Source organism: Lynx canadensis, chromosome A3 (assembly GCF_007474595.2).
Source record: "Lynx canadensis isolate LIC74 chromosome A3, mLynCan4.pri.v2, whole genome shotgun sequence".
Taxonomy (NCBI): Eukaryota; Metazoa; Chordata; class Mammalia; order Carnivora; family Felidae; genus Lynx; species Lynx canadensis.
Window position 1 is genome coordinate 61,234,895 of NC_044305.1, and position 25,791 is coordinate 61,260,685.

Genomic DNA, 25,791 nt, shown 5'->3' on the forward strand with positions numbered 1-25,791 from the left:
GTCACATACAGCAGAGCAGAAAGAAAGGTAAAGGTTCATAAGTCAATGAGGTGAATAGAGCTGCTAGCTATTTACGGAAAACTCCGTTTATATCCTGACATTACACCACACCTCAAAAATAAATCTATTTTTGCTTTGAGAGGCCAAAATTTGAGAGGCCAAAAAGATCTTTATTTTTGTTTTAAACTCAGGCTATAAAGAAAAAACTCAGGCCACACCTGAAAAAGAGATGGAATCACAAAGGTGTTACAGGATTTACAGACTGGGCTTGCAATGCAAATTTTGAGGCTAATCTAAATTATTGCCAAAATGAAAAAGAAGACGAATAACTAGGATAAGTTATCAATAAGTAAGAATACCAATGAGTTAATGTCATTAATACACAAAGAGTTCACACAACATGATAAACACAAGAAGCCAGCAAATAAATGGGCAAAAGACAAGTGGGTAGTTCACAAAAGAAGTTAAATACAAACATGCTAAATTCCACTACTATTCACTACTGATGACATTAAGTTATTCATCAAAGAAACCTAGATAGAAAGGAGATCACTATTTTTATGCTAATTCAGTTTCCATGAAATGGGTATTCCCCATACACTGCTGATGTGAGTTATATCGTCTTTTTTTTTTTAATTTTTTTAAACATTTATTTATTTTTGAGAAACAAAGAGAGACAGAGTGTGAACAGGGGAGGGGCAGAGAGAAAGGGAGACACAGAATCCAAAGCAGGCTCCAGGCTCTGAGTGGTCAGCACAGAGCCCGATGCGGGGCTCGAACTCATGAGATCACGACCTGACCTGAAGTCAGACGATTAACTAAGCCACTCAGGCACCCCAGGTGAATTATATCGTCTTAAAACAGTTTTTTGGAAAGCAATTCCATGGGAAAGATTAACCCAAAATGTTCAACATGTTAATCCAGTATTTGAACTACTGGAAATCTACTCCCCAAAAAAGTCAAAACTAAAGGAGGAAATATACCACAGAAAAAGATAAGTGCTGTATTATCTCTAATAGCAAAACAATTCAAACTTACCCAAATGTCCAACAAAAAGTGACTTACAAAATTATAGTATACCACTTTAATGAAGTACAAATGACCCTGTAACAACATGGGTTTGAACTATATGCGTCCATCTATACACAGATTTTTTTTTCCTTTTTTAAAGGTTTGGTTTTTTTTTTTAAGTTTTTTTTCTTTTGAGAGAGAGAGAGTGTGCTCATGAGTGGAGGAGGGGAGAGAAAGAAGGAGAGACAGAATCCCAAGCAGGCTCTGTACTGTCAATGCCGAGCCCAACACAGGCCTTGATCTCATGCAGCATGAGATCATGACCTGAGCCAAGATCAAGAGTCAGATGCCTAACCAACTGAGCCACCCAGGTGCCCCTACACAGATTTTTTTCAATTCAGCACAGTACTGTAAATGTATTTTCTCTTCCTTATGATTTTCTTAATAACATTTACTTTATTCTAGGGGCACCAGGCCGGCTCAGTCGGAGGAGTGTACAACTCTTGATTGTGGGGTCGTGAGTTCGAGTCACACATTGTGTGTAGATAGTACTGAAAAAATAAATAAACTTATAAAAAATTTTTTAAAATTTTCATTATTCTTGTTTACTTTATTATAAAAACACATTATAAAATACACATAAAATAAACATGTGTGAATCAACTGTTTTTGTTATCACTAAGTCTTCTGGTCAAGAAGAGGCCATTAGTAATTAAGTTTTAGGGGAGACAAAATTTACATGTGGATTTTTCACTGCTCAGGGGGTGGGTGCTCCTAACCCCTTTGTCATTCAAGGGTCAACTGCATTATGTATCTTTTAATGTAACTTACAGAAGTTTTATAAGAACATGGGAAAATACTTGCTATAATATTAAGGAAAAAATTCAGAATTCAAAGTGGTACATAATATGACATTTATGCTTTAATTTTTTTTAAGTGGGCAATAAAGAAGACTTGAAAGAAATACACCAATATGTTCAAGAGTGAAAATCTTTGGGTGGCAACAATGTTTCTTTTCCTTTCTTTGTATTTTCCAAATTGTCTACAAGGTATCTGCAGAGGGCAGGACAGGTTTATGACAGCCTAGGCTCAGACCTCCTGCTCTGTCTCTTCCCAGGTATGTAACCTCAAAAAATAACTCTCAGGCTGTTTCTCTTCTGAAAAACTGGAATAATAATACCAGTCCCTTCACATAATTGTTATGGGGATTAAATGAGGCAATGTGTATAACGCACTTAGCAATGCACAGACACACACACACACACACACACACACACACACACACACCTGCTTTAATCATTTGGGGGAAAAATCCTTTGAAGTGACATGAATTAAACATTTTGCAGGATAGTACGCTTCAGCACCCTCATCCAATAATTAGAAGTGATATCATGTTTTCTGGGAAATAACTGATGTAATAGTGGAGGGAAAAATGACAAAAGTTATTTTTTAATATTTACAAATAATATTCTCTTTAAAACATCTGACTTTAAAAAAATTTTTAATGTTTATTTATTCTTGAGAGACAGAGAGACAGAGCATGAGTGGGTGAGGGGCAGAGAAAAAGGGAGACACAATCTGAAGCAGGCTCCAGGTTCTGAGCTGTCAGCACAGAGCCCGACACAAGGCTCAAAGCCACAAACTGTGAGATCACGACCTGAGCCAAAGTTGGATGCTCAACTGACTAAGCCACGCAGGCACCCCTAAAACACCAGAATTTTATCCGAACCTGTTGAAAGATATTTTTTAATTTGAGAACTTGATAATAGATGGGCTAAGTGTTCAATGATACTTTGATTTTATGTAAATACAGTGAATGGCAACATAATACATGACATATAAATGTGTGACAAGAAAAAGTGAAAGATACCATCCATCCCACACAGATGAAGACATCAGGTTTCACACTGGTTTTAGAATTCTCTTTAACACATCTTTGAGCATTCAAGATTTAGCCTTCACTTCCAGGATAAACACAACTATATAACTCAACATCTTTTCTTTTTCCTAGAAATTACATGGGGGGTGGGAAATAAGAATGAAAAAGAAAACACATATGCCTTCTTTGCCAAATTAGGAGACAAAAATAACATCCAGATAATGGTTGTCAAGAACAGCTGAGAATGGGCAGAAGCTATGCAGAAGAAAGCACAGAGAACATGCACCTGGCAGTGGTCCAGAGAGTTGGGCAGGTATTAGAAAGTGGGGGGCCCACTCAATGTCAAGGGTGAGCCGGGTCAGCAACACTGGATACTGGAAACCTAATGACAAGGACTAGTAGCAAAAGTCTACTTATTTGGTTTACAAAGGCAAAAGAGGTAGGGCTTCACAAAGCATCACCCAGGACAAACCTATTTGTAGGAACCTCTCTCTCTCTCTCTAGAGCAGTAGAGAAGAAAGCCTTGAGTTGTGAAACAGACCCCTCCCTAGGATGACTCCCATATATCCTGCCTACAGATATAGAACTTATCTCCTTCCTGTGCTGAATAATAAAAAGAAGATTAGCACACAGCATCTAAATAAGGGCACTATATGGAGAAAAAAAAGAGCAGCAAAACTAGCAAGAGATGAGTAATGCTTCATAAAAAATGTTATCAAGGAACACATGAACATGATTAACATTTCACCATGAATAAAAATGCATATGAAGCCATCATGTCCATGAAGGAAGAAAACAAAGCAGAAATTTAAAAACTCCAGAGTAAGATGGCAAGAAACAAGAAGAGATGAAATATAAAAACTCTGGAAACAAGAAAAAAATCACAGAAGCTAGGAGAAAATTGGTGGGAATTCAATGAAGAAAATATACTTTGGAGAACTCATTATAAGAAGCCAGATAAGGTGAGCAGAAATCAAGTATTTTAAGATATTAGAGATAAAATGATAGATGTGACAGTCAATGAAAATCAATCATGCTTTACACATAAAATGAGTCCCTGAAGAAGAAAACAGGCATGGTGCAATGGTTAAGAGAATAAACGGAGTCTGAATCCTGGCTCTGTCACAATATGAACTTGGAGAAGCTTCTTAACCACATTGTCTTGGTCTCCCCATCACTAAAATGAAAATAATAATAGTACCTACCTCATAGGGTTGTTATAAAGATTAAGTCACTTAAAATTTGATAAGAGGCTTAGGGCGCCTGGGTGGCTCAGTCAGTTAAGCTTCTGACTTCAGCTCAGGGCATGATCTCACAATTCATGAGTTTGAGGCCCACATTGGGCTCTGTGCTGACAGCTCAGAGCCTGGAGCCTGCTTTGGAGTCTCCTGGAGTCTCCCTCTCTCTCTTCCCCTCCTCTTATTCTGTCTCTGTGTCTCAAAAATGAAAAAACATTAAAATTTTTTTTTTAATTTGATAAGAGGCTGGCACAGTACCCAGCACATGTACTAAACAATGTCTAAGTTTTTTCTTAAATCTGAAAATAATAAATAATTTAAATTTTAAAATAATAATAAATAAAACAATGGAACAGAGCAAATATTTAAAGATATAATTCAAGGAAACTTGCCTCAAATAGAAGTTTTAGATCTCCATATGTAAAGGACACACTGCACACCAGGGAGTATCAACCACAGCAGTCAACACTGAGACATATTAGGGGACTTAATGGACTTTAAAGATAAAGAAAGAATCCTTTGGAGCAAAATGGCTGAATCCCTCAATCACACCCCCTCCCATAACAATGCCATTTTGAGAAGGCAAGTTGGCATCAATGCTACAGAAACAGAAACAGCTCTGTATCCCTGTTATGGCTACATGGATCATGAAGAGTTGGGCAAATATGACACCACCAAAGAAAACTAAAAATGTTCCAGTGACCAAGCACCCAAAAATGGAGATCTATGAATTACCTGACAAAGATTCAAAATAATCATCTTAAAGACATTCAATGTAACACAAAAGAGCATAGACAACCATATGAAATCAGCAAAATAATGCATAAACAAAATAAAAGTTTTAATAAAGAAATAGAACCCATAAAAAAGAGCCAAAAGAGAATTCCCAAAACTGAATACAATGATAGAACTGAAAAATTCAAGAGAGCTATAACATACTTGATCACGCAGAAGAATCATCAAACTCAAAACAGATCATTTGATATTAACCAGTTAGAAGAACAAAAAGAAAAAAGAAAAAAAAAAGAGTAAAGAATGTCTATATGAATTATGGGACACCATCAAGCAAATAAACATTCACATCGTGGGAAGCCCAGTAGGAAAAGAGAAAGGGGCAGAAAAATGATTTAAAGAAATAATAGCTGAAAACTTCCCAAATCTAGGGAGACACATGGACATCAGGTACAGGAACCTCAAAGAACCCCAAGCAAGATCAACCCAAAGATTACTCTGAGACATGTTACAATAAAAATGTAGAAATTCAAAGACCAAGAGAGAATTTTGAAAGCACCAAGAGGAAAATGATTTGTCATATTCAAGGGAACCCCATAAAGCTATTAGATTTCTTCCGCAGAAACCTTGCAGTCCAGGAGGAATTGGGATAATATATTCAAAGTGCTGAAAGAAAAAACTGCCAACCAAGCATATTATATCCAGGAAAACTGTCCTTCAGAAATGAAGGAGAGATAAAGACGTTCCTAGACAAACAAAAACTAAGGAAATTCATCACTATTAGACCTGCTTTGCAGAAATGCTAAAGGGAATTCTTCAAGTTGTGATGAAAGGACACTAAGTAACAATACAAAAACATATAAAAGTCTGATACTCACTGGTAAAGGTAAATATTTAAGTAAATTCAGAATACTCTAATACTGTAATGATGGTATGTAAATGACTTCTATCTCTAGTATAAAAGTTAAACACTATTAAAAATAACTACAATAATTTGTTAATAGACGCACAATATAAAAAGATGTTAAGTATGACATCAGTAGTATAGTATGTGGGGAGAGGAAAAGTAAAAGTGTAGAGTTTTTATATACAATTGAAGGTAACTTGTTATCAGCTTAAAATAGACTGTGATATCTACATAATGTTTTATTTTATGTAAACCTCATGGTAACCACCAAAAATATTTATAGTAGTTATACAAAAGATGAAGGAATTAAAGCATTCCACTACAAAAAAAAAAAAAAAAAAAGCAAAGGAAGACTGTAGGAGAAGAACAAAGTAACAAAGGAAATTAAAAAAATGGAAACAACAAATAGGAAAATACTTACAATAGTAAGTCCTTATCTATCAATAATTATGCTAAACTTTAATAAGAGGCTAAATTATCCAATCAAAAGACACAGTGGCTGAATATATTTAAAACACACACCCACACACACACAAAATCTAACAACATGCTGCCTACAAGAGATTCACTTTAGCTTTAAGGACATAGGTTGAAAGTGAAGGGATAGGAAAAGACATTCATTCATTGCAAATGGTAACCAAAAGAGAGATAGAGTGGTTATACTTATATCAGATAAAATAGACTTTTTTTTAATGTTTATTTTTGAGAGAAAGAGAGAGTGTGCATGTGCAGGGGCGGGGGGTGCAGAGAGCAGAAAGAGAAGGAGTCAGAGGATCTGAAGCAGACTCCACACCATCAGGGCAGAGATGGATGTGGGACTTGAGCTCACAAACCCATGAAATCAAAACCTGAGCCAAAGTCAGATGCTTAACTGACTGAGCCACCCAGGTGCCCCAGCCAACCTTTTAATCAAAATCAGTCACAAGAGACAAAGAAAGTCACTATATAATGATAAAGGGATCAATTCATCAAAAGGCTATTATAATTATAAATATATATGTATCCAACATTGGAGTACCTAAATATTTAAAGCAAATATTCACAGAAGTGAAGGAAGAAACAGGCAATAGTGCAGTAACAGGACTTCAATATTCCACATTCGGCAATGGACAGATAACCCAAACAGAACATCAAGAAAGAAACATTGGACTTGACCTATATCTTAGACTAAACACACCAAATGTAATTATTGATACATAAGGACTTACTAACAGAGAAAACAGGAAAATTAACAAATGTGTGGAAATTAAACAACACATTCCTGAACAAAATGAGTCAAAGAAAAAGTGAAAGGGAAATAAAAAATATCTTGAAAGAAATGAAAATGAAAATAACATATCAAAATTTATGGGTTGCAGCAAAAGCCAGTCTAAGAAAAATTAACAGCAATAACACCTACATTAAAAGGGGGAAAAAAAAGAAAGACCACAGATGAGCTGAAATTTATACCTCAAGGAACTAGAAAAAGAAGAACTAAGCCCAAAGCTAGCAGAAGTAACAAAGATCAGAACAGAAATAAATACAATGGAGACCACACAAACAATAGAAAAGATCAACAAAATTTCAGAGCTGTTTTTTTTAAAATGATAAACAAAATTGACAAACTTTTAGCTAGACTTGGATAAAAAGAGAGAATCAAACAAATAAAGTCAAAAATGAAAGAAAAGTTACAACTGACACAACAGAAATACAAAGGATTATAAGAGACTAATATGAACACCAACAAACTAGATAATGGAACATATAACCTACCAAAACTGAATCACAAAGAAACAGAAAATCCAAAGAGACCAATAACAAGTAAGAAGATTGAATCAGTAATCAAAAATCTAATATAGAAAAGACCAAGACCAGATGGTTTCACTGATGAATTTTACCAAACATTAAAGAATTAATACCAATCCTTCTCAAACTCTTCCAAAAAAGTTGAAGAGAAGGGAACACACCAAAATTCATTTTACAAGGCCAGCATTACCCTGATACCAAAGCCAGATTTATCTATCTTTGCAAAAATTCTCAACAAAATACTACCAAACCGAAGTTAACAGCACATTGAAAGGATCATATATATATCATGACCCCAAAAGATTTATCCCCGGGATGCAAGGATGGTTCAACACATGCAAACAGTGTGATACACCACGTTAATAGAACAATGGATTAAAAATTATATATCCTTTCACAGATGCAGAAAAAGCATTTGACAAAATTCAAAATCCTTTCATGAAAAATGACCAGGAAATGAACTCTTGACAAATTGGGTATATCAGGAACACACCTTAACATAATAAAGCCCATATACAACAAATCCACAGGTAACATACAGAACAATGAAAAGTTGAAAGCTTTCCCACCAAGGTCAGGAAGAAGACAAGAATTCCCACCCTCACCACTCATATTCAACAAAGTATTGGAAATCTTAGTGACAGCAATCAGGCAAAAAAAGAAAAAAAGAAAAAAAGAAATAAAATACATCCAAATAAGAAAGGAAGAAGTAAAACTGCCTCTGTGTGCAGATGATATAATTTTATATACAGAAAACCCTAAAGATCCCACCAAAAAAACTGTTAGAATAAACAAATTCAGTAAACTTTGCAGGATACAAAATCAACACACAAAAATAAGTTACATTTCTATACCCTAACAACAAACCATCAGAGAAATTAAAAAACAATCCCATCATCAAAAATAATAAAATACTTAGGAATAAATTTAACCAAGGAGGTGAAATCCCCATCTTGAAGAGGCATCTGCACCCCCATGTTCACTGCAGCATTATTCACAACAGCCAAGACATGGAAACAACCAAAGTGTCCATCAATGGATGAATGGATAAAGAAGATGTGAGGTGTAGATATAGACACAGATGAAACAGATATCTTAATGAAATATTATTCAGTCCTAAGAAAGAAGGAAATCCTATCATTTGCAACAACACTGATGGACCTTACACTAAGGGCATTACACTAAGTGAAATAAGATAAAATATGATCTCACATGTGGAATCTTAAAACACACCCACATGCACACGCACACACACACTCCTAGAAACAGTAGAGAGGTAGTTGCCAGGGGCTTACTGGGGGAAATGCAGAGATGCCGGTCCAAAAGCACAAATGTCCAATTATTATGTGAGTAAGTTCTGGGGATGTAATGTGCAGATGATGATTATAGTTAACACTGTAGTATATACCTGAAGTCACTAAGAGAGAAAATCTTAAATATTCTCACCAGAAAAAAGAAATGGTAATTATACAAGGTGATAGATGCATTTACTAACCTTACTATGGTAATCAGTTTGCAATATATGTGTGTATCAAATCATTGTATTGTAGATCTTAAACTTACACAATATCATATGTCAATTATATCTCAATAAAGCTGGGAATAAAAACAATCCTTGTGCGACCAGGCAAAAAGACAAAGTCACTCAAAAAGAAAAAAAAATCAAGCTGGCTTCAGTTTCTCCTTGGCAACAGAAGACACTGGAACACAAGCCATACCACACTCAAAGGGAAAAGAATGAGCCAAGAGTTTTCTACCCAGCTGAGCTGCCCTTTAAGTATGAAGATACAGAAAAGAACATTCAAAAACCCTGGGAATATTGCTCTTGTGATTCTCCCTTGAGCAAACTACTAGGACTTCAGCCAATCAAGAGATGGCTTGGGAAACCAAAGCAAATGGACTACAAGACAGAACTGAATCTATTTAATGACAGAAATAAAACTGAAACAAACATGAGAATCAGCATAACAGAAGAAAATAAAAATTTAGTCTTTAAGTTGCTTACCTATAGCAAGGTAACCTGCTGGATGATGACAGGCATAAAAGCACCCATAATTTATTGACTGGTCGACTATGTGCCAGGTGCTATATAAAATACTGTTGTACACACACACATACATACACACACACACACACACACACACACACACAACCCATAAAGTAAACACCATTATCCTCATTCATAAATAAGAAAGCTAAAGCTCAGATTAGTTAAGTACCTTAACTAAGATCATGCAGTTAAGTGATAAATCCAATCTCAGGTCTGACTCCAAAGTCAGGACTCTTGATTCTATTGCATTTGAGTTCCTAGAACCCAGGACAGTGCCTTATTCCTCTCTGCTTCTTCATCATTTAACACAGATAATATATCACAATAATAACAACTTATTATTGCCATTTTATAGGTAAGGAACAGGAAGCAGAAAGGTTAAATACCTTGCCAAAAGTTACATAGCTATTTAAGTGACAGGGCCAGCTAGTGTGGCTGTAGAGCAGTGCTAGGCAATAGACATATGATGTGAGCCACATGTATAATAGCAAATTTTCTAGTAGCCACATTTTATTTTTTTTTTAATTTTTTTTTCAACGTTTATTTATTTTTGGGACAGAGAGAGACAGAGCATGAACGGGGGAGGGGCAGAGAGAGAGGGAGACACAGAATCGGAAACAGGCTCCAGGCTCTGAGCCATCAGCCCAGAGCCCGACGCGGGGCTCGAACTCACGGACCGCGAGATCGTGACCTGGCTGAAGTCGGACGCTTAACCGACTGCGCCACCCAGGCGCCCCCTTTTTTTTTTTTTTTTTAATTTTTTTTTCAACGTTTATTTATTTTTGGGACAGAGAGAGACAGAGCATGAACGGGGGAGGGGCAGAGAGAGAGGGAGACACAGAATCGGAAACAGAAGTAGCCACATTTTAGAAAGAAAAATGCAACAAGTGAATTTAATTTTATTACTATATTTGCTATAACCCGACATATCCTTGGTATCATTTTGACATATAATCTATATTAAAAACTATTATCATTTTGACATACAATCTATATTAAAAATCATTTTCCATACTAAGTCTTTGAAATCCAGTGTGCATTTTACACTTGCAGCACATATCAAATGGGACTCAATGCATTTCAAGTGTTCAGTAGTCACATGTGGCCAGTGGCTTCTGTAATTGGACAGAGAAGCCTTAGATCTGCATGTGCCACCAACTTTAACGACATACAAACCCTCCGTTTTCCATTCTCCAGCATCTAGTCCTGAAGTGTTATTTTACCAAAAAAAAAAAAAAAAAAAAAGGAACGAGTTACATGATCTCAGTGATCTCCACCTTCACAGAAAAGCTATCCTAGGGTTAGGTTAGGGCTTCACCTGTATAGAAGGTCACATTTACACATGTCATTGGATCATATCTTGTGATGGTGATCTGTTCTCCCTGTTTTTCCTGTTCCCCACCCTCCCTCCATATTCAAGCAGATATCAGGCACATCGCAAATCTGCCCTAAAGGAAGCAGGGCAGAAAGACAAACAAGCCAGCAAGACATTCTGGCTTTTTCTTTTGAAGTCTAACCCCCTAGAGAGGGTTTACAGAGCAGATAGTTTTGAAAAAGCAGGAGGGAGAGAGGAGTTGTCCCAGATTAGGAAATTCCCCTCAGTGTGGGGGTAGAAGAGGAGAGGGTCCCAGGAGAAGATGGGGACTGTCCCCACATCTCTGCAGCCCCTTGGAAGGTGCATGGTGAATCCAGTGTGGTATGGCAGGGTCTGTAAAAGACTCCCACATCCAAAGCCCAGCATGGGAGCAGTAGAGAACTGGTCGACCTAGAATGGCCATAAGCCAGGGATAATGGGTATTTATAGGATGATGTTCGGGAACAGATGTCCAATAACTACAGCCCTCTCCTGAAGGGTTTCTTAGCACTGCCTAGGATCTCTAAACCTTGGGAAAACCTCAGGAGGGGGACCCCGAAAATAACTGAGTTTAATTTCCTACCACTGTGCTAGGATAGAAAGGCCCTGGAATCAAAAATTAAACTGAATTCTAGAAATCAAAGAATATGACCAACCTTGCTTTGTGACCAGACATTCATATGTAACATTAGGGGCTTCTCTTGAGTGGGCAGTGTCTCTCACACAAGCATTACACTGGAGCCAATTCATCTCTAGTGGATGGCTGTAACCATTGGAAACCGATGTGCAAAAAAGGTGTGGTCTCTTGGAAGTCACTGCAGACTTGGGGAACACCACTGGCTTGAGATAAGACTGAGTTTGAAAGAATAGTACACAATACTTTTAAGTCCTGGTCAGATACAAAGTAGTCGGCTAAAAGGCCACTTGGAGTTTGCTTAGACAATTAGTTTCCCTAGAATGCCCAGAAACAGGGACACGGACGATGATTTTTCAGGCCTCTATTTCAGATTCTGAAGAAAGAACTATTTCAGCAGCACCAGCTGAAGCCCTACCAGCCAGGGCAGATGAAGCCTGTCACTGCTGTCGAGCCCTGGCTGTCATGTTTAGGAGGTTAGGAAGCTAAATTCCACAGATTTCATAAAAGCCAACCACCAAGACAAGGAGACTCTGCTACCTGCAATCCAACCCACACCTTGACCTGCTGTCAAAGAGATGGCCTGGTGCGCATGCCAGGAGAATGTTGGGGAGGGGGAAGCCTGGCCCAGGCAAGAACAATGAAAGTATTGCCCAGTCCTGAAGAGGAATCTCTTCTTCAAAAAATGCCTAGAGTTCAGGGAAGCTCAAATACCTGTTTTATTTTGCTTATGGATGAGATGAATATTTCATGATATACAAAGACCATGAAGAGAATCCATACTCATTAACTGGGAGGGAAGTCAAGTTGCAGGGGGCTGGGTAGCTCAGAAGAGCTCTAGAAGGTAGCATCACTCTGGTCCCACAGTAATTAGGCTCTGTTAGTACCCCTCTTCCTCTCCAGCAGACTGTCAAGCCCAGAACAAAGAGAGAAAGAGGCAAGGACACCACATGAAGAGAAACACAGGAGAGGAGAGTGCTGGCTGTTCTATGCCCCATAACTATAAACATAAGCAGGCACCCAGCCAACTCTGGGCAGAAAGCCAAGGAGGAAGATTGCTGTGACAATGCACAGACCTAAAGCTTTAGGTTGGCATCATCTGCCAGATTAAATCTCCCATAATTCCTAAATCTAAACCAAAAATCCTGTTCTCCCCAATGAGGAGAGCCCATTCAAAGGTCATGGAGCATTCCTATATAGGATAGAGCCTGGACTGGGAGGAAGCAGACTTTCTAAGACAGGAAGTCATCGCTGGAAGGGAAAGGTAAGAAGTCCACACAGCGCCCAAGTTTCCACACCCAACTCCTGGGAGCCTGAGATTATAATCCACCCAGCCAAATACTACCAATGTCCTGAGAGTCCAATGCTGGCCAGTGACCTAGCCCCACCCTTTTGCAGGTGACAAACCATTCCTTTCTTAAAACATGGAGATTTGCTTCAGGAAATGTGGATAGCCAAGGTCATGTCATGACCTTTGCAATATGACTACTGTACCCTACACACACACACACACACACACACACACACACACACACACACACACTCTTTCCCTTTGTCATTACTCTGTGCTTGTGTTTTCCAGAGATGCCCACAGCGAGGGGAAAGCACATTTTCCCCTAATGTGTGAAAAAATGAGAGTGAGGTGGTAATAAAAAATCATTATGAAATTTTTAACTGATCTATCTTGCACATCAGAGTTTGTGAAGAGAGATTCTTGTCTGCCCTGGTTTCTGGACCCTTCCCAAACTATGACTAAAAGATGCTGTCCTGTCAGTGACTCATAGGCCACAAGCAGATAGATGCCTTATAAGCAATCTGAGAGAACAGAGTGGAGAGGATCATCAGGAAAGAGTCCTCAGAAAGGTAACATATATACAGAGGGGACAGAGAAACCCAAGCAAAGGCAGGGGAGAGGTATCTTTGAGGGCTCAACTGAGAGCAAATATGTGTTGCTCTAAAAAGGCAACAAACATTGAGACAGGGGCCTCAGACAGAAAGTAGGGGTCCTGTGCAAAAGTGAGGTTACAAGGTGGGGCAGAACCAAGTGAACAGTACCATGCTTGATGAATATAAAACTTCAGCAAAAGCTATGAATGAACTCCCAAAACACTTAAATTTAAAATAATGTCATTTTGGGGCACCTGGGTGGCTTGGTCGGTTAAGCATCCGACCGGCTCAGGTCATGATCTCATGGCCCGTGAGTTCGAGCCCCGCATCAGGCTCTGTGCTGACCGCTCAGAGCCTGCAGCCTGTTTCAGATTCTGTGTCTCCCTCTCTCTCTGCCCCTCCCCTGTTCATGCTCTGTCTCTCTCTGTCTCAAAAATAAATAAACGTTAAAAAAAAATTTTTTTAATAATGTCATTTCAATACACCTATGTTTCAATTCTTCAATATTTTTCAACTATTTTAATAACCAAGAAACAATCATTAAAAATAATAAATTAAAACATGTACATGGGGCACCTGGGTGGCTCAGTAGGTTAACCATCCGACTTCAGCTCAGGTCATGGTCTCATGGTTCATGAGTTAAAGCCCTGCATCAGGCTCTGTGTTGACAGCTCAGAGCCTAGAGCCTGCTTTGGATTCTGTGCCTCCCTCTCTGCCCCTCCCCCACTCACACTCTATCTTTCTCTCAAAAATAAACATTTAAATAAATAAACAAACAAATAAATAAAATGTGTATAGAGGCACACATTTTTTCCCTTTACCTTAGGCTACCGTATGACCTAACATATCATTGCTGGAGCCTGTCTTTATTTAAAATTGTGACGCTCTGATCGCGATGGATTTTTTGCACTAACTTTGAACTTTTTTTTTTTTTAAGTTTATTTACTTATTTTAAGAGACACAGAGACAGTCCAAGTGGGGGAGGGGCAGAGAGCGAGGGAGAGAGATTATCCCAAGCGGCCTCCACACTAACCAGTGCAGAGACTGACATGGGGCTTGAACTCAGGAACCTGAGATCTTGACCTGAGCTGAAACCAAGAGTCAGACACTCAACCGACTGAGCCACTCAGGTGCCCCTAACTTTGAACTTTTAAAACACTGCACTACTGTATTAAACAAGCACATGAAAAGATGCTCAAATATCACTAATCAATAGGAAAATGCAAATCAAAACCACAAGATACCACTTCACACCTAGGATAGCTAAAACCAAAAAGTAAACAAGCCAAAACCCAGAAAATAACACGTATTAGTGAGGAAGTGGAAAACCTATGCACTGTCGGTGGGAGTGTAAAACAGAGCAGCCACGGGGCGCCTGGGTGGCGCAGTCGGTTAAGCGTCCGACTTCAGCCAGGTCATGATCTCGCGGTCCGTGAGTTCGAGCCCCGCGTCGGGCTCTGGGCTGATGGCTCAGAGCCTGGAGCCTGTTTCCGATTCTGTGTCTCCCTCTCTCTCTGCCCCTCCCCCGTTCATGCTCTGTCTCTCTCTGTCCCAAAAATAAATAAACGTTGAAAAAAAAAATTAAAAAAAAAAAAAAAAAACAGAGCAGCCACTATAGTGAACAAGATGGAGGTTCCACAAAAGTTAAAAATAGAATTACCATACATGATGAGTGGGGCATATACCCCAAATAATTGAAAGCAGAGTCTCAAAGGGATAGTTGTATATGTGTGTTCACAGCAGCATCATGCACAGTAGCCGAAAGGCGGAAACAGCCTGAGTGTCCATCAATGGATAAATGGATAAAAAAAAATGTGGTCTATACATGCAAGAGAAGATTATTCAGCTTTCAAAAGGGAGGAAATTCTGGCGCATGCTACAACATAGGTTAAAGTAAAATAAGCCAGACACAAAATGATACTGTATGATCCCACTTACATGAGGTATCTAAAGTAGCCAAATTCAGAGACAGAAAGTAGATGGCAGATGCCAGGGGCTGGAGGAGGGGAAATGGGGATTTGCTGTTTTAATGGGTACAGCTTTGCAGATGAGAAGAGCCTTGGAAATTGGCTGCCCAGCAATGTGAGTGCACATAGCACTCCTGAACTGTACACTTAAAAAAAAGTTAAGATGACAAATTTTATGTTACATATATGTTACTACAATTTTTAAAATGATCCTTTATCTTGACTACAGTTTTTCTGCATTGGCATAGTGCACGGGGTAATGGTAAGTCATGCCAATTATCTGGAACCCAGAGAGTTGGTAATAGCAGGAAATCTCTTCCAGGTCAGTTCTCTGAGCAGTGTCCCTCTAACCCTTCAATTGACAGTCTCTTCTTTCTATACAACAGGTGGCACAATGAACTCCTGAGGAGGCATCCTCTCTCCCCAGCCTGGACAGGGGCCCAGGCAAACTCATACTGATAAATGCTTGACCTCGATAGTGGGAAATAGGGAAAGGGAACTGAGCAGGAAGGCCTGAACATCTGCCTCTGAGGCCTTGGGTCAGATTGGAAACCACTTATTTTCCAAACCAAAAGACTGTGTCAAAGGATTTCTGGGCAGTTTTTGAGTAGGAGAAATGCAATGTTGGCATTTCTGGGACACTGTGATGGATAGAGGAGACAAGATTGCATATTTAGGATTCGGGCTCTCTCCTCAGATTCAGAATGTGGGATCGCTGAAATGGCATCAGAATGGCAGGCCACAGTCTGAGCACTTCGTTCCAAGAAAATGTTTTAATCTATAATTTAATTTGCATGATTCACAGGTTTGGGAAGATGGTAGTTGCTGCAAATGTAAGCTATGCAGCCAGATAGGTTTCCCTTTATAACTAAGTTGCCAAGGAACACATAAGCCAAAATTAAACCCCTTTACAGAAATTGGCATGCCTTGGGGAACTGGGACATCTCACATTCTTTACCCTGATTGAAATATTGCCCACTAGGCTTAATCTTGTAAAATACTTTCAGTAGGCATGGCATACATCCTGAATTAACTGTTTTTGTTAGATTAGCATTAATCTTCCTTGACAATTGACATTTTCTCAAACTCTCTGAAGAAACCCACTTCACCAACAGAACAAGGGCGTAAGTTACCTAAATCAGGGCCGCCAATGAGACCTAGTGGAAACTCTTCCCTGCTCCTGTGGGACACTGAGAATCTGAATCCACAAAGTATGTGTCAGGGACAGGCTTTGTGATTTGACCCCTCTCCTTCGCCTCCACCTGACCACCCGTCCCTTTACGCAACTGTGTCCTCCTCAGGTGCAGTATTGTTATATAAACAAAGAAACCTGTCACGCAGATGTGTCCTGCAGCTTCTTCTCTTCTCCCAGAGAGTAGTTCTTGCCTTATACTGAAGCTAGAAATCTCTGCCAATAACTTCAAATGTAGGAGGGTGGAGGTGGCGATGGGCCTTTTTCAGACCTCCAACGGCACCATGCCGCATCACCTCTCAATCCCTTCCTTCCTTGCTTTTCTCAGCAGAGCTCACTTGGTGTCTTTGGCACTTTGCAATGTCAGCAGCTCCAAAGAAAGTCCCATCCCTTGGCTTTCTGAGTAACCTTCTAGTACCATTTTTTCTGAACCTATTTCTCACTGATTTTGTGACCTCCTTCCCTATGCCTGTTAAATCTCTGATGACACTCTTTGAATGAAGGGGGAGGTTCACTCTGCCTCCACAAAGGTTCCTGTGCATGCCTGGCCCTCATAAGAGGCAGGTCAATCCTGCACATGAATCTACAAGCCCTGCTGTCACTGACAGGCTGGGCAGCAGAAACTTCCCAAGAACTGCAGGGATCCTCACCACAGCATCCAGCTAACCTGGGCACAGCACAGGAGCTCTGCCTTACCAGGAACTAAGTCCAGCACTGACACACCAGGACTACATCTCCAGAAGGTTCTCATATTAGTTCAACACATACTACTTAGGCCACTTCCCTGGGTAACAAACTTATGCCTGGTTGCTGAGCTGACAAATTCATCATTACCATCATGAACTTCCCCTGGACCATATAAATAATAAAAAGGATACCATTGGTCCCTACGTGGTGCTTTATTTCCCAAGCATACAGAAAATCTGAAGTTAAGATATAAACCATACTGTGTTGTTGTTGTTCGTTGTTGTTGCTGTTTTTTCTATCCCAGGTACCTGGAGGGGGTTTTCCTTTCAGTTTCCTTGAATTCCAAGTATTTACACTGTCACCATCCTTTAAGGCAGATGCAGGAAATTCCACACACTCTGTTCTCTCTGCAAAGGCATGGAATCTGAAACATGAAGAGATTTGCAACATTAGGCTAATCGTGGTATTTGTGTATGTCTATTCATTCTCCCAGGACTGTGAACTTGCTCTGCTGTGGTACTGAGCATCTTAGATGTTTCACTGCTTTTCCGTGTACCTGATCAATTCCCCCAAACAAAAGACAGGGAGGCAAAAGAGAAGAGAGAGCTGCAAATGTATTGGGATTTTAATAGATGACTCTTCTCCTCATTAGAGGATAATTAGGCCAACCAAATTGTATTTATTGACCCTGGAAAAATGATACCCTCTGCTTTATTTATCTTCTGTTCCCAGGTTCAATCATGTCAACACAGTGTTGACAAGCCAACAGTCTAATGAGGCCCCAACAGTGCCTGTGGCCCTGTGGGTTCAGTGTTGAAAGCTGACGACAACAAGCACCATTGGCTCAACTGTCAATTGCCAAAGGGCTTCAGTCAACTTTAACTTGGCAAACACAAACTTCCCTTGAGTGTAAGCAGAAGCACTAATGAAAAAAATTCTTGTGTGGACTAGTTTTTAAGGCCTGACTCCTCAAAATGTGGTCCCAGGAGCAGCAACAGCCCTGGCAACTAGTTAGAGATGCACATTCCTGGGCCCTACCTGGATCTGCTGAGTCAGAATAAGCACTTTAATAAGATCCCTAGGGGATTCGTGTGCATGATAAAGCTCAAGAAGCACTGGGGTAATCTACAAAATGATAGGCTAAGCACACCCATGACACCAATTATCTGGAATCCAAAAAGTCAGTGATAGCAGGTTCTTTCTTTCAGATTATCAGAAGATTTCTGGGTAATGCTCCTCCAGCCCCTTAAAGTTCCACCTCGGCCTGTTACTCAGCACGAAGAGAATCCTGAAGCACGAGTTGAGATGGACAGACAGATGCATGGATGATAGAAGAGATGTGGGGGCTTCTCCTGGGCCACGGGAAGCCTCAGCCCTATTTATTTCTAAAGGGTTTCAGGTAAGACTAGAACAATGACTTGATGGCACTAAACAAGCCAACCTTGTTCCAATAGCCCCTCATGAGGACAATGGACCCTTAACCTGGCCACTCCTGCCTCCCGCAGGTGCTTCCACCAGAGCGGAAACGGCCAGCTGCTTTTGTCCTGTGACCTCCTTACCCAGCAGAGTGTGGAGGGCTGAGGTTTGTCCTACCAGGTCCTACACTCTGAGTGCCCAGGACTTCAGTGCCCAGGACCTGTTCTCCAGATTAGAAAAGAGAACAGGGCAGACATTTCCTCTGGCTAATACAACCTCATTTGTGCAAGAAAGCAAAACATGCTTTGCAGCTGGGTGGCTCTGTTTAGACACAGACTCGGGCACAAGGGAACTAAGAGTCCAGCCTCCTTGCAAGCCTGAGCAGCTCAGGGCATGCCCTTTATAGTCCATACAAACTGCACCACAGCTAGAACTCAAAAACCAAAGGTGTGCAGAGGCCAAGCAAGAGACACAGCGGTCTGGCTGGGGGCGGAGCAGGCAGGAGCACTGCTGGTTGTGGGTCAGGCTCATCCACGAGGGCCAAAACAGAGACAGAAAAGCATGTCTATGTGTCATCCTCTTCTGCAAAACTCACTTGATGGTGCTCGGCCTAAACTGCAGCTTCTCCCATGTTAAATTACGCCCTAACAGCTCACCTGCCCACAGAAAGTGCCCCACGTGAATTAAGCAGAGGACTAGCAAGACAGATGGTCCTGCCAATTGACTTTTACTCTCTCTACTAGCAAAAGTAGGACAGTGAGCCCCCTCTTTATTGGGGGGAGGTGGTTAGGAACCCAAAATTGAAGCACCTAATGTTAAAAGATTTTCAAAGGGCCTTAAGAGAAGCCAGAGCAGTGGTCCTCAGAGTCACCAGGGGTCTGGTTAAGAATGAATATTCTTGGCCCTCTCTAGAGCTCACAAATCAGGATCTCTGGGGCTGTGGCCAAGATATTTGCATTTTAATCAAACTCCCTAGGCAGCTCTTATTCAAAGTGAATGATTAAATGCATATCCCCAGGATCTCCTCTATTATGTAGAAGTATCAGCCTGTAAGGTGAAGCCCTTGACCTCTGAATTATTATTTTATTTTTTTAAATTTACATCCAAATTAGTTAGCATACAGTGCAACAATGATTTCAGGAGTAGATTCCTTAGTGCCCCTTACCCATTTAGCCCATCCCCCCTCGCACAACCCCCCCAGTAACCCTCAGTTTGTTCTCCATATTTAAGAGTCTCTTCTGTTTTGTTCCCCTCCCTATTTTTGTATTATTTTTGCTTCCCTTCCCTTATGTTCATCTGCTTTGTATCTTAAAGTCCTCATATGAGTGAAGTCATATATTTGTCTTTCTCTAATTTCACTTAGCATAATACCATCTAGTTCCATCTATGTAGTTGCAAATGGCAAGACTTCATTCTTTTTGATTGCCAAGTTATACTCCATTGTATATATATACCACATCTTCTCTATCCATTCATCCATCAATGGACATTTGGGCTCTTTCCATACTTTGGCTATTGTTGATAGTGCTGCTATAAACATGGGGGTGCATGTGTCCCTTTGGAACAGCATCCTTGTATCCCTTGGATAAATACCTAGTAGTGCAATTGCTGGGTCATAGGGTAGTTCTATTTTTAATTTTTTGAGGAACCTCCATCCTGTTTTCCAGAGTGGCTGCACCAGCTTGCATTCGCACCAGCAGTGCAAAAGAGATCCTCTTTCTCTACATTCTTGCCAACATCTGTTGTTGCCTGAGTTGTTAATGCTAGCCATTCTGACAGGTGTAAGGTGGTATCTCATTGTGGTGGCTTTGATTTGTATTTCCCTGATGATGAGTGATGTTGAGCATTTTTTCATGTGTCAGTTGGCCATCTGGATGTCTTCTTTGGAGAAGTGTCTATTCATGTCTTTTGCCCATTTCTTCACTGGATTATTTGTTTTTTGGGTGTGGAGTTTGAGAAGTTCTTTATAGACTTTGGATACTAACCCTTTATCTGATATGTTGTTTGCAAATATCTTTTCCCATTCCATTGGTTGCCTTTTAGTTTTGCTGATTGTTTCCTTCACCGTGCAGAAGCTTTTTATTTTGATGAGGTCCCAGTAGTTCATTTTTGCTTTTGTTTCCCTTGTCTCTGGAGACGTGTTGAGTAAGAAGTTGCTGTGGCCAAGATCAAAAAGGTTTTTGCTTGCTTTCTCATCGAGGATTTTTATGGCTTCTTGTCTTACATTTAGGTCTTTCATCCATTTTGAGTTTATTTTTGTGTATGGTGTAAGAAAGTGGTCCAGGTTCATTCTTCTGCATGTCGTTGTCCAGTTTTCCCAGCACCACTTTATTCCATTGGATATTCTGTCCTGCTTTGTCAAAGATTGGTTGGCCATATGTTTGTGTGTCCATTTCTGGGTTCTTTATTCTGTTCCATTGATCTGATTGTCTGTTCTTGTGCCAATACCATACTGTCTTGATGATTACAACTTTGAAGTATAGCTTGAAGTCCGGGATTGTGATGCCTCCTGCTTTGGTTTTCTTTTTCAGGATTGCTTTGGCTATTTGGGGTCTTTTCTGGTTCCATACAAATTTTAGGATTATTTGTTCTAGCTCTGTGAAGAATGCTGGTGTTATTTTGATAGGGATTGCATTGAATATACAGATTGCTTTGGGTAGTATCAACATTTTAACAATATTTATTCTTCCTATCCAGGAGCATGGAATCTTTTTCCATTTCTTTGTGTCTTCTTCAATTTCTTTCATGAGCTTTCTATAGTTTTCAGTGTATAGATTTTTTACCTCTTTGGTTAGATTTACTCCTAGGTATTTTATGGCTTTTGGTGGAATTGTAAATGGGATTGATTCCTTGATTTCTCTTTCTGTTGCTTCATTGTTGATGTATAGGAATGCAACTGATTTCTGTGTATTGATTTTATATCCTGCAACTTTCCTGAATTCATGAATCAGTTCTAGCAGTGTTTTGGTGGAATCTTTTGGGTTTTCCATATAGAGTATCATGTCATCTGTGAAGAGTGAAAGTTTGACCTCCTCCTAGCCTATTTGGATGCCTTTTATTTCTTTGTGTTGTCTGATTGCAGAGGCTAAGACTTCCAATACTATGTTGAATAACAGTGGCAAGAGTGGACATCCCTGTCTTGTTCCTGACCTTAGGGGGAAAGCTCTCGGTTTTTCCCCATCGAGGATGATATTAGCATTGGGTCTTTTGTATATGGCTTTTATTACCTCAAGGTATGATCCTTCTATCCCTACTTTCTTGAAGGTTTTTATCAAGAAAGGATGCTGTATTTTGTCAAATGCATTCTCTGCATCTACTGAGAGGATCATATAGTTCTTGTCCTTTCTTTTATTGATGTGATGAATCACACTGATTGTTTTCTGGATATTGAACCAGCCCTGCATCCCAGGTATAAATCCTACTTGGTCATGGTGAACAATTTTTTTTATGTATTGTTGGATACAGTTGGCAAATATCTTGTTGAGGATTTTTGCATCCATGTTCATCAGGGAAATTGGTCTATAGTTCTCCTTTTTAGTGGGGTCTCCATCTGGTTTTAGAATCAAGGTAATGCTGGCTTCATAGAAAGAGTTTGGAAGTTTTCCTTCCATTTCTATTTTTTGGAGCAGCTTCAAGAGAATAGGCATTAACTCTTCCTTAAATGTTTGGTAGAATTCCCCTGGAAAGCCATCTGACCCTGGATTCTTGTTTTTTTGGGAGATTTTTTATTACTAATTCGATTTCTTTACTGGTTATAGCTTGACCTCTGAATTATTAACAAGCTCCTCAGTCAAATACGATGAGCAATTAAATTTGGGAACAAATGCTCAAGGGCAGGAATTGTACCCATTTCAGACAGGCTAACTTAGGAAAGGACTCAGTCATTCTCCTTATAACCACATAGGTAGCTGCTCTCCCTCCACAAGGGACCTAAACCTATGCACACAGACAAGGTGGTAGGTATGTTTTATAATGTAGGCCCTTTTATTATTCAGGTATGATGAGGCCATTAGATCAGTTTAGCTGCCACTGAAAATACAGTTTGCTATTCACAGTCCCTGCTATAGACTGAATTGCATCCTCTGCCCCCTAAATTCATATGTTGAAGCCTTAACCCCCAATGTAACTGTATTTGACCATATTTGGAAATAGAGCCTTAGGAGGTAATTAAAGTTAAATGAGGTCAGAAGGTCCTGATCCAGTGAGATTAATCTCCTTTTAAGAAGATACACCAGAGAGCTTACAGGCATGCTCCTGCTTTCTTTCTCCCTGTCTGTCTGTCTGTCTGTCTCTCTCTCTCTCCCCCCCCCCTTTTTCCCTTCATCTTTCCTACCCTCCTTCCCTCCCATGAGAGGATATAGTTAAGAAAGCAGCTGTCTACAAGCCAGGAAGAGAGCTCTCACCAGAAACTGAATCAGCCAGCACCTTGATCTTGAACTTTCCAGCCTCCACAAGTGTGAGAAACAAATTTCTGTTGTTTAAGCCACCCAGTCTGTGGTATTTATTATGGCAACCAAAACTGACTACTCAGTTCCCAAGATGAGGGGACACAGGACACCACACAGGGCCACACAGGGCAGCACCAGGGACAGTCAGGAGGCTTGAGAGAACAAGAAGAAAACATGAGCAAGAGTCTTTATTGTGGATTTTGCAGGAGGATGGAATGGGTGAGGGAGAGGAAGCAGGTTTAGGATTGGCTGGCTGAATAATTTCAGTGGGTTCTGGGGTATAGGAGTTACCCCAAGTTGTCTGCTACCTGGCCTGGCTTGCAGTATTGAGTGTGGGTGCCCGTAGGCATCACAGCAGGCTCTGGATCAGTTAACCTGCATACAAAAGTGCACTCCTGGGTCATTTATGCTCTCTAGGAATTAGCTAGCCTTGGAAGGAGCAGTCTTTCCAGGGGCAGCAAGGACCCCTGATGTCAAAGCAATAACAAGGCAAGATATTAATATAGGGTAGAAAAGAAAAGGCCACGAAGACTAAAGACCACTGGAAAGAGGAGAACATAGGAACAAACCAGTTAGGAAAACCACTGCTGACCTTGCAGAAGTAGGCAGCTCACCCACTGTCACTCAAGAGCATGTTTTCTGCCTACCTGCTGTGGGTCTTGGCACTCAGATCCTTTAAGAACGCTATAGTGCCTTCTCCTCTGGCATTGAAGGACACTGTGCAGACAGGACATGGGATCTCCAAAGCCTTCTGAAGGAGAAGCTCCTTGGTTTGCTCAGTAATGTCTCCCACCACAAAGTAGTAAATGGATTCCATCTGCAAGACAGTAGTACTGACACTTTATCTCCCTGACATGCCCCAGCCTTGTACTGAACTCACTGGCAATATACTTTCTACAAAACTGCCTTGGGACAGTGGGGGACAGCAGGAATAACAGCACTATTCCATGTTTTGTGAGGACATTTAGAGGCTGAAGTCAGGAAGTGAACTATTCAAGGCCTGGTGCCAAGAAGGTCTATTGGCAGTGCTCACGGTCTCAGATATTGCATGGGAAGGATATGATTGGCCAATGTGGAAAATAGCTTCCACTAAGCCCCCGGATACAGTCGACAGGTCAGGAGTGGCTGTTTCCAACATGAAGGAAGTGTTGGCACAGCCGCTGTGGGCAGGAAGCTTATTAACCATCTCCCATGGTGGTGCCAGAATTCTACAGACTCATCTATCCTCAGTCTGAGGCAGAATGGGGGAAGGAGGGCATATTCCCACTGGGTTCATGCTCTGCTCTCATCTCACAAGGAAACACATGCCTGGGAGATGAGACTGTCCTGACTTCATGCAGCACTGGGCCTTGACTCTCACCACCATGCCAGGCCATGACGAGAATGAGAGAATGAACAAACCCATGTCAGGAGCCCCACCACACACACACCCCAACTTTCAGCTAGGGATATGGGAGATGTATACCTCACCTAGGTAGGAGACAATCCCAAAGTGCTCCCTGCTTAATTTAGAGACACATGAAATCCACCCAAGGGGGCCACGTGACAAGGTTCCACCCCGACCTCAACCACACTGCTCTTGCTCTTCCTGAAGATTCTGCCTCTCACAGTGTTTGCCCTCCTGCTAATGAGGGAGGGCAATGAGAACTAATGAGTTCTATGAAATTGGGCAAGTGATAGAACTTCAGTTTCTTCACTTATACAAAGGGAGGTAATATAGTGTCCCTTGTGACTAAGTTTAAACGAGATGACTTCCACTTATGCATGTATATATTTCAGAAAGTTAAAACCCAGCAGCACATATCATCTGAATCTGTCCCTAAAAGCACCCTCATGGATTGTCCCCATAGCTAACTGGGGGAGAACCCCCAGAAAATGAAATGGGTTTGAAGGAAAAAATAGGTGTCACCATCCCCTTAGGACTCCTGAGCCTATCTCTAATCATAAAGCCCTGTGAACTGAAGGTAAATAGTCAGGTGCCTCAGTTTGACTTCAAACTGGGACTCAAACCCACCTGGCACTTATGAAGAGGACTTATGGTCAGCTCTCCAGCTGGCTGGGCCACCCTGTTTGCAGCAGCTGGGGCCAACTGTGCCCAGGGAGATGGTGAGAGCAGGGTGGCAGAGGGCCCCGGCTGGGAGGGAGGCCACGGCCAGAGTGGAAGCTGACAGCAGCCTACTCCAGCAACAGCCTTTCTTCCATGGGGCTCCCACACTCATGACTCTTTCTCTCAAGGCTTTCAAACCACGATTTTAAAAAGGACCTAACTGGGGGCACCTGGGTGGCTCAGTCGGTTAAGCGTCTGACTTCGGCTCAGGTCATGATTTCGTGGTTCATGGGTTCAAGCCCTGAGTTGGATTCTGTGCTGACAGCTCAGAGCCTGGAGCCTGCTTCAGATTCTGTGTCTCCCTCTCTCTCTGCCCCTCCCCCACTCACACTCTGTTTCTCTCTCTCCCTAAAGAATAAACATTAAAAAAAAATTTTTTTTAGGGGCGCCTGGGTGGCTCAGTTGGTTAAGTGTCCAACTTCAGCTCAGGTCATGATCTCGTGGTTTATGAGTTCGAGCCCCACGTTGGGCTCAGAGTCTGGAGCCTGCTTCGGATT

The 25,791-nt window shown here is 40.8% G+C and overlaps 1 protein-coding gene across 3 annotated transcripts in view; it reads right to left on the reverse strand.

The window, feature by feature from the left end:
• The window catches only part of VWA3B (von Willebrand factor A domain containing 3B), a 209,618-nt gene that overhangs the window by 151,153 nt on the left and 32,674 nt on the right, over window positions 1-25,791 (reverse strand). For all 3 annotated transcript variants that reach the window (XR_004343390.1, XM_032592628.1, XM_032592627.1), the window contains exons 6-7: window positions 23,835-24,004; window positions 17,632-17,747 (exon numbers count right to left, since the gene is read on the reverse strand). Coding sequence is in view for 2 of the 3 variants with exons in the window: in XM_032592628.1 (XP_032448519.1) it covers window positions 17,632-17,747; window positions 23,835-24,004 (286 nt within the window). In the remaining variant the exon portion in view is untranslated. The remainder of the gene's footprint in view (window positions 1-17,631; window positions 17,748-23,834; window positions 24,005-25,791) is intronic.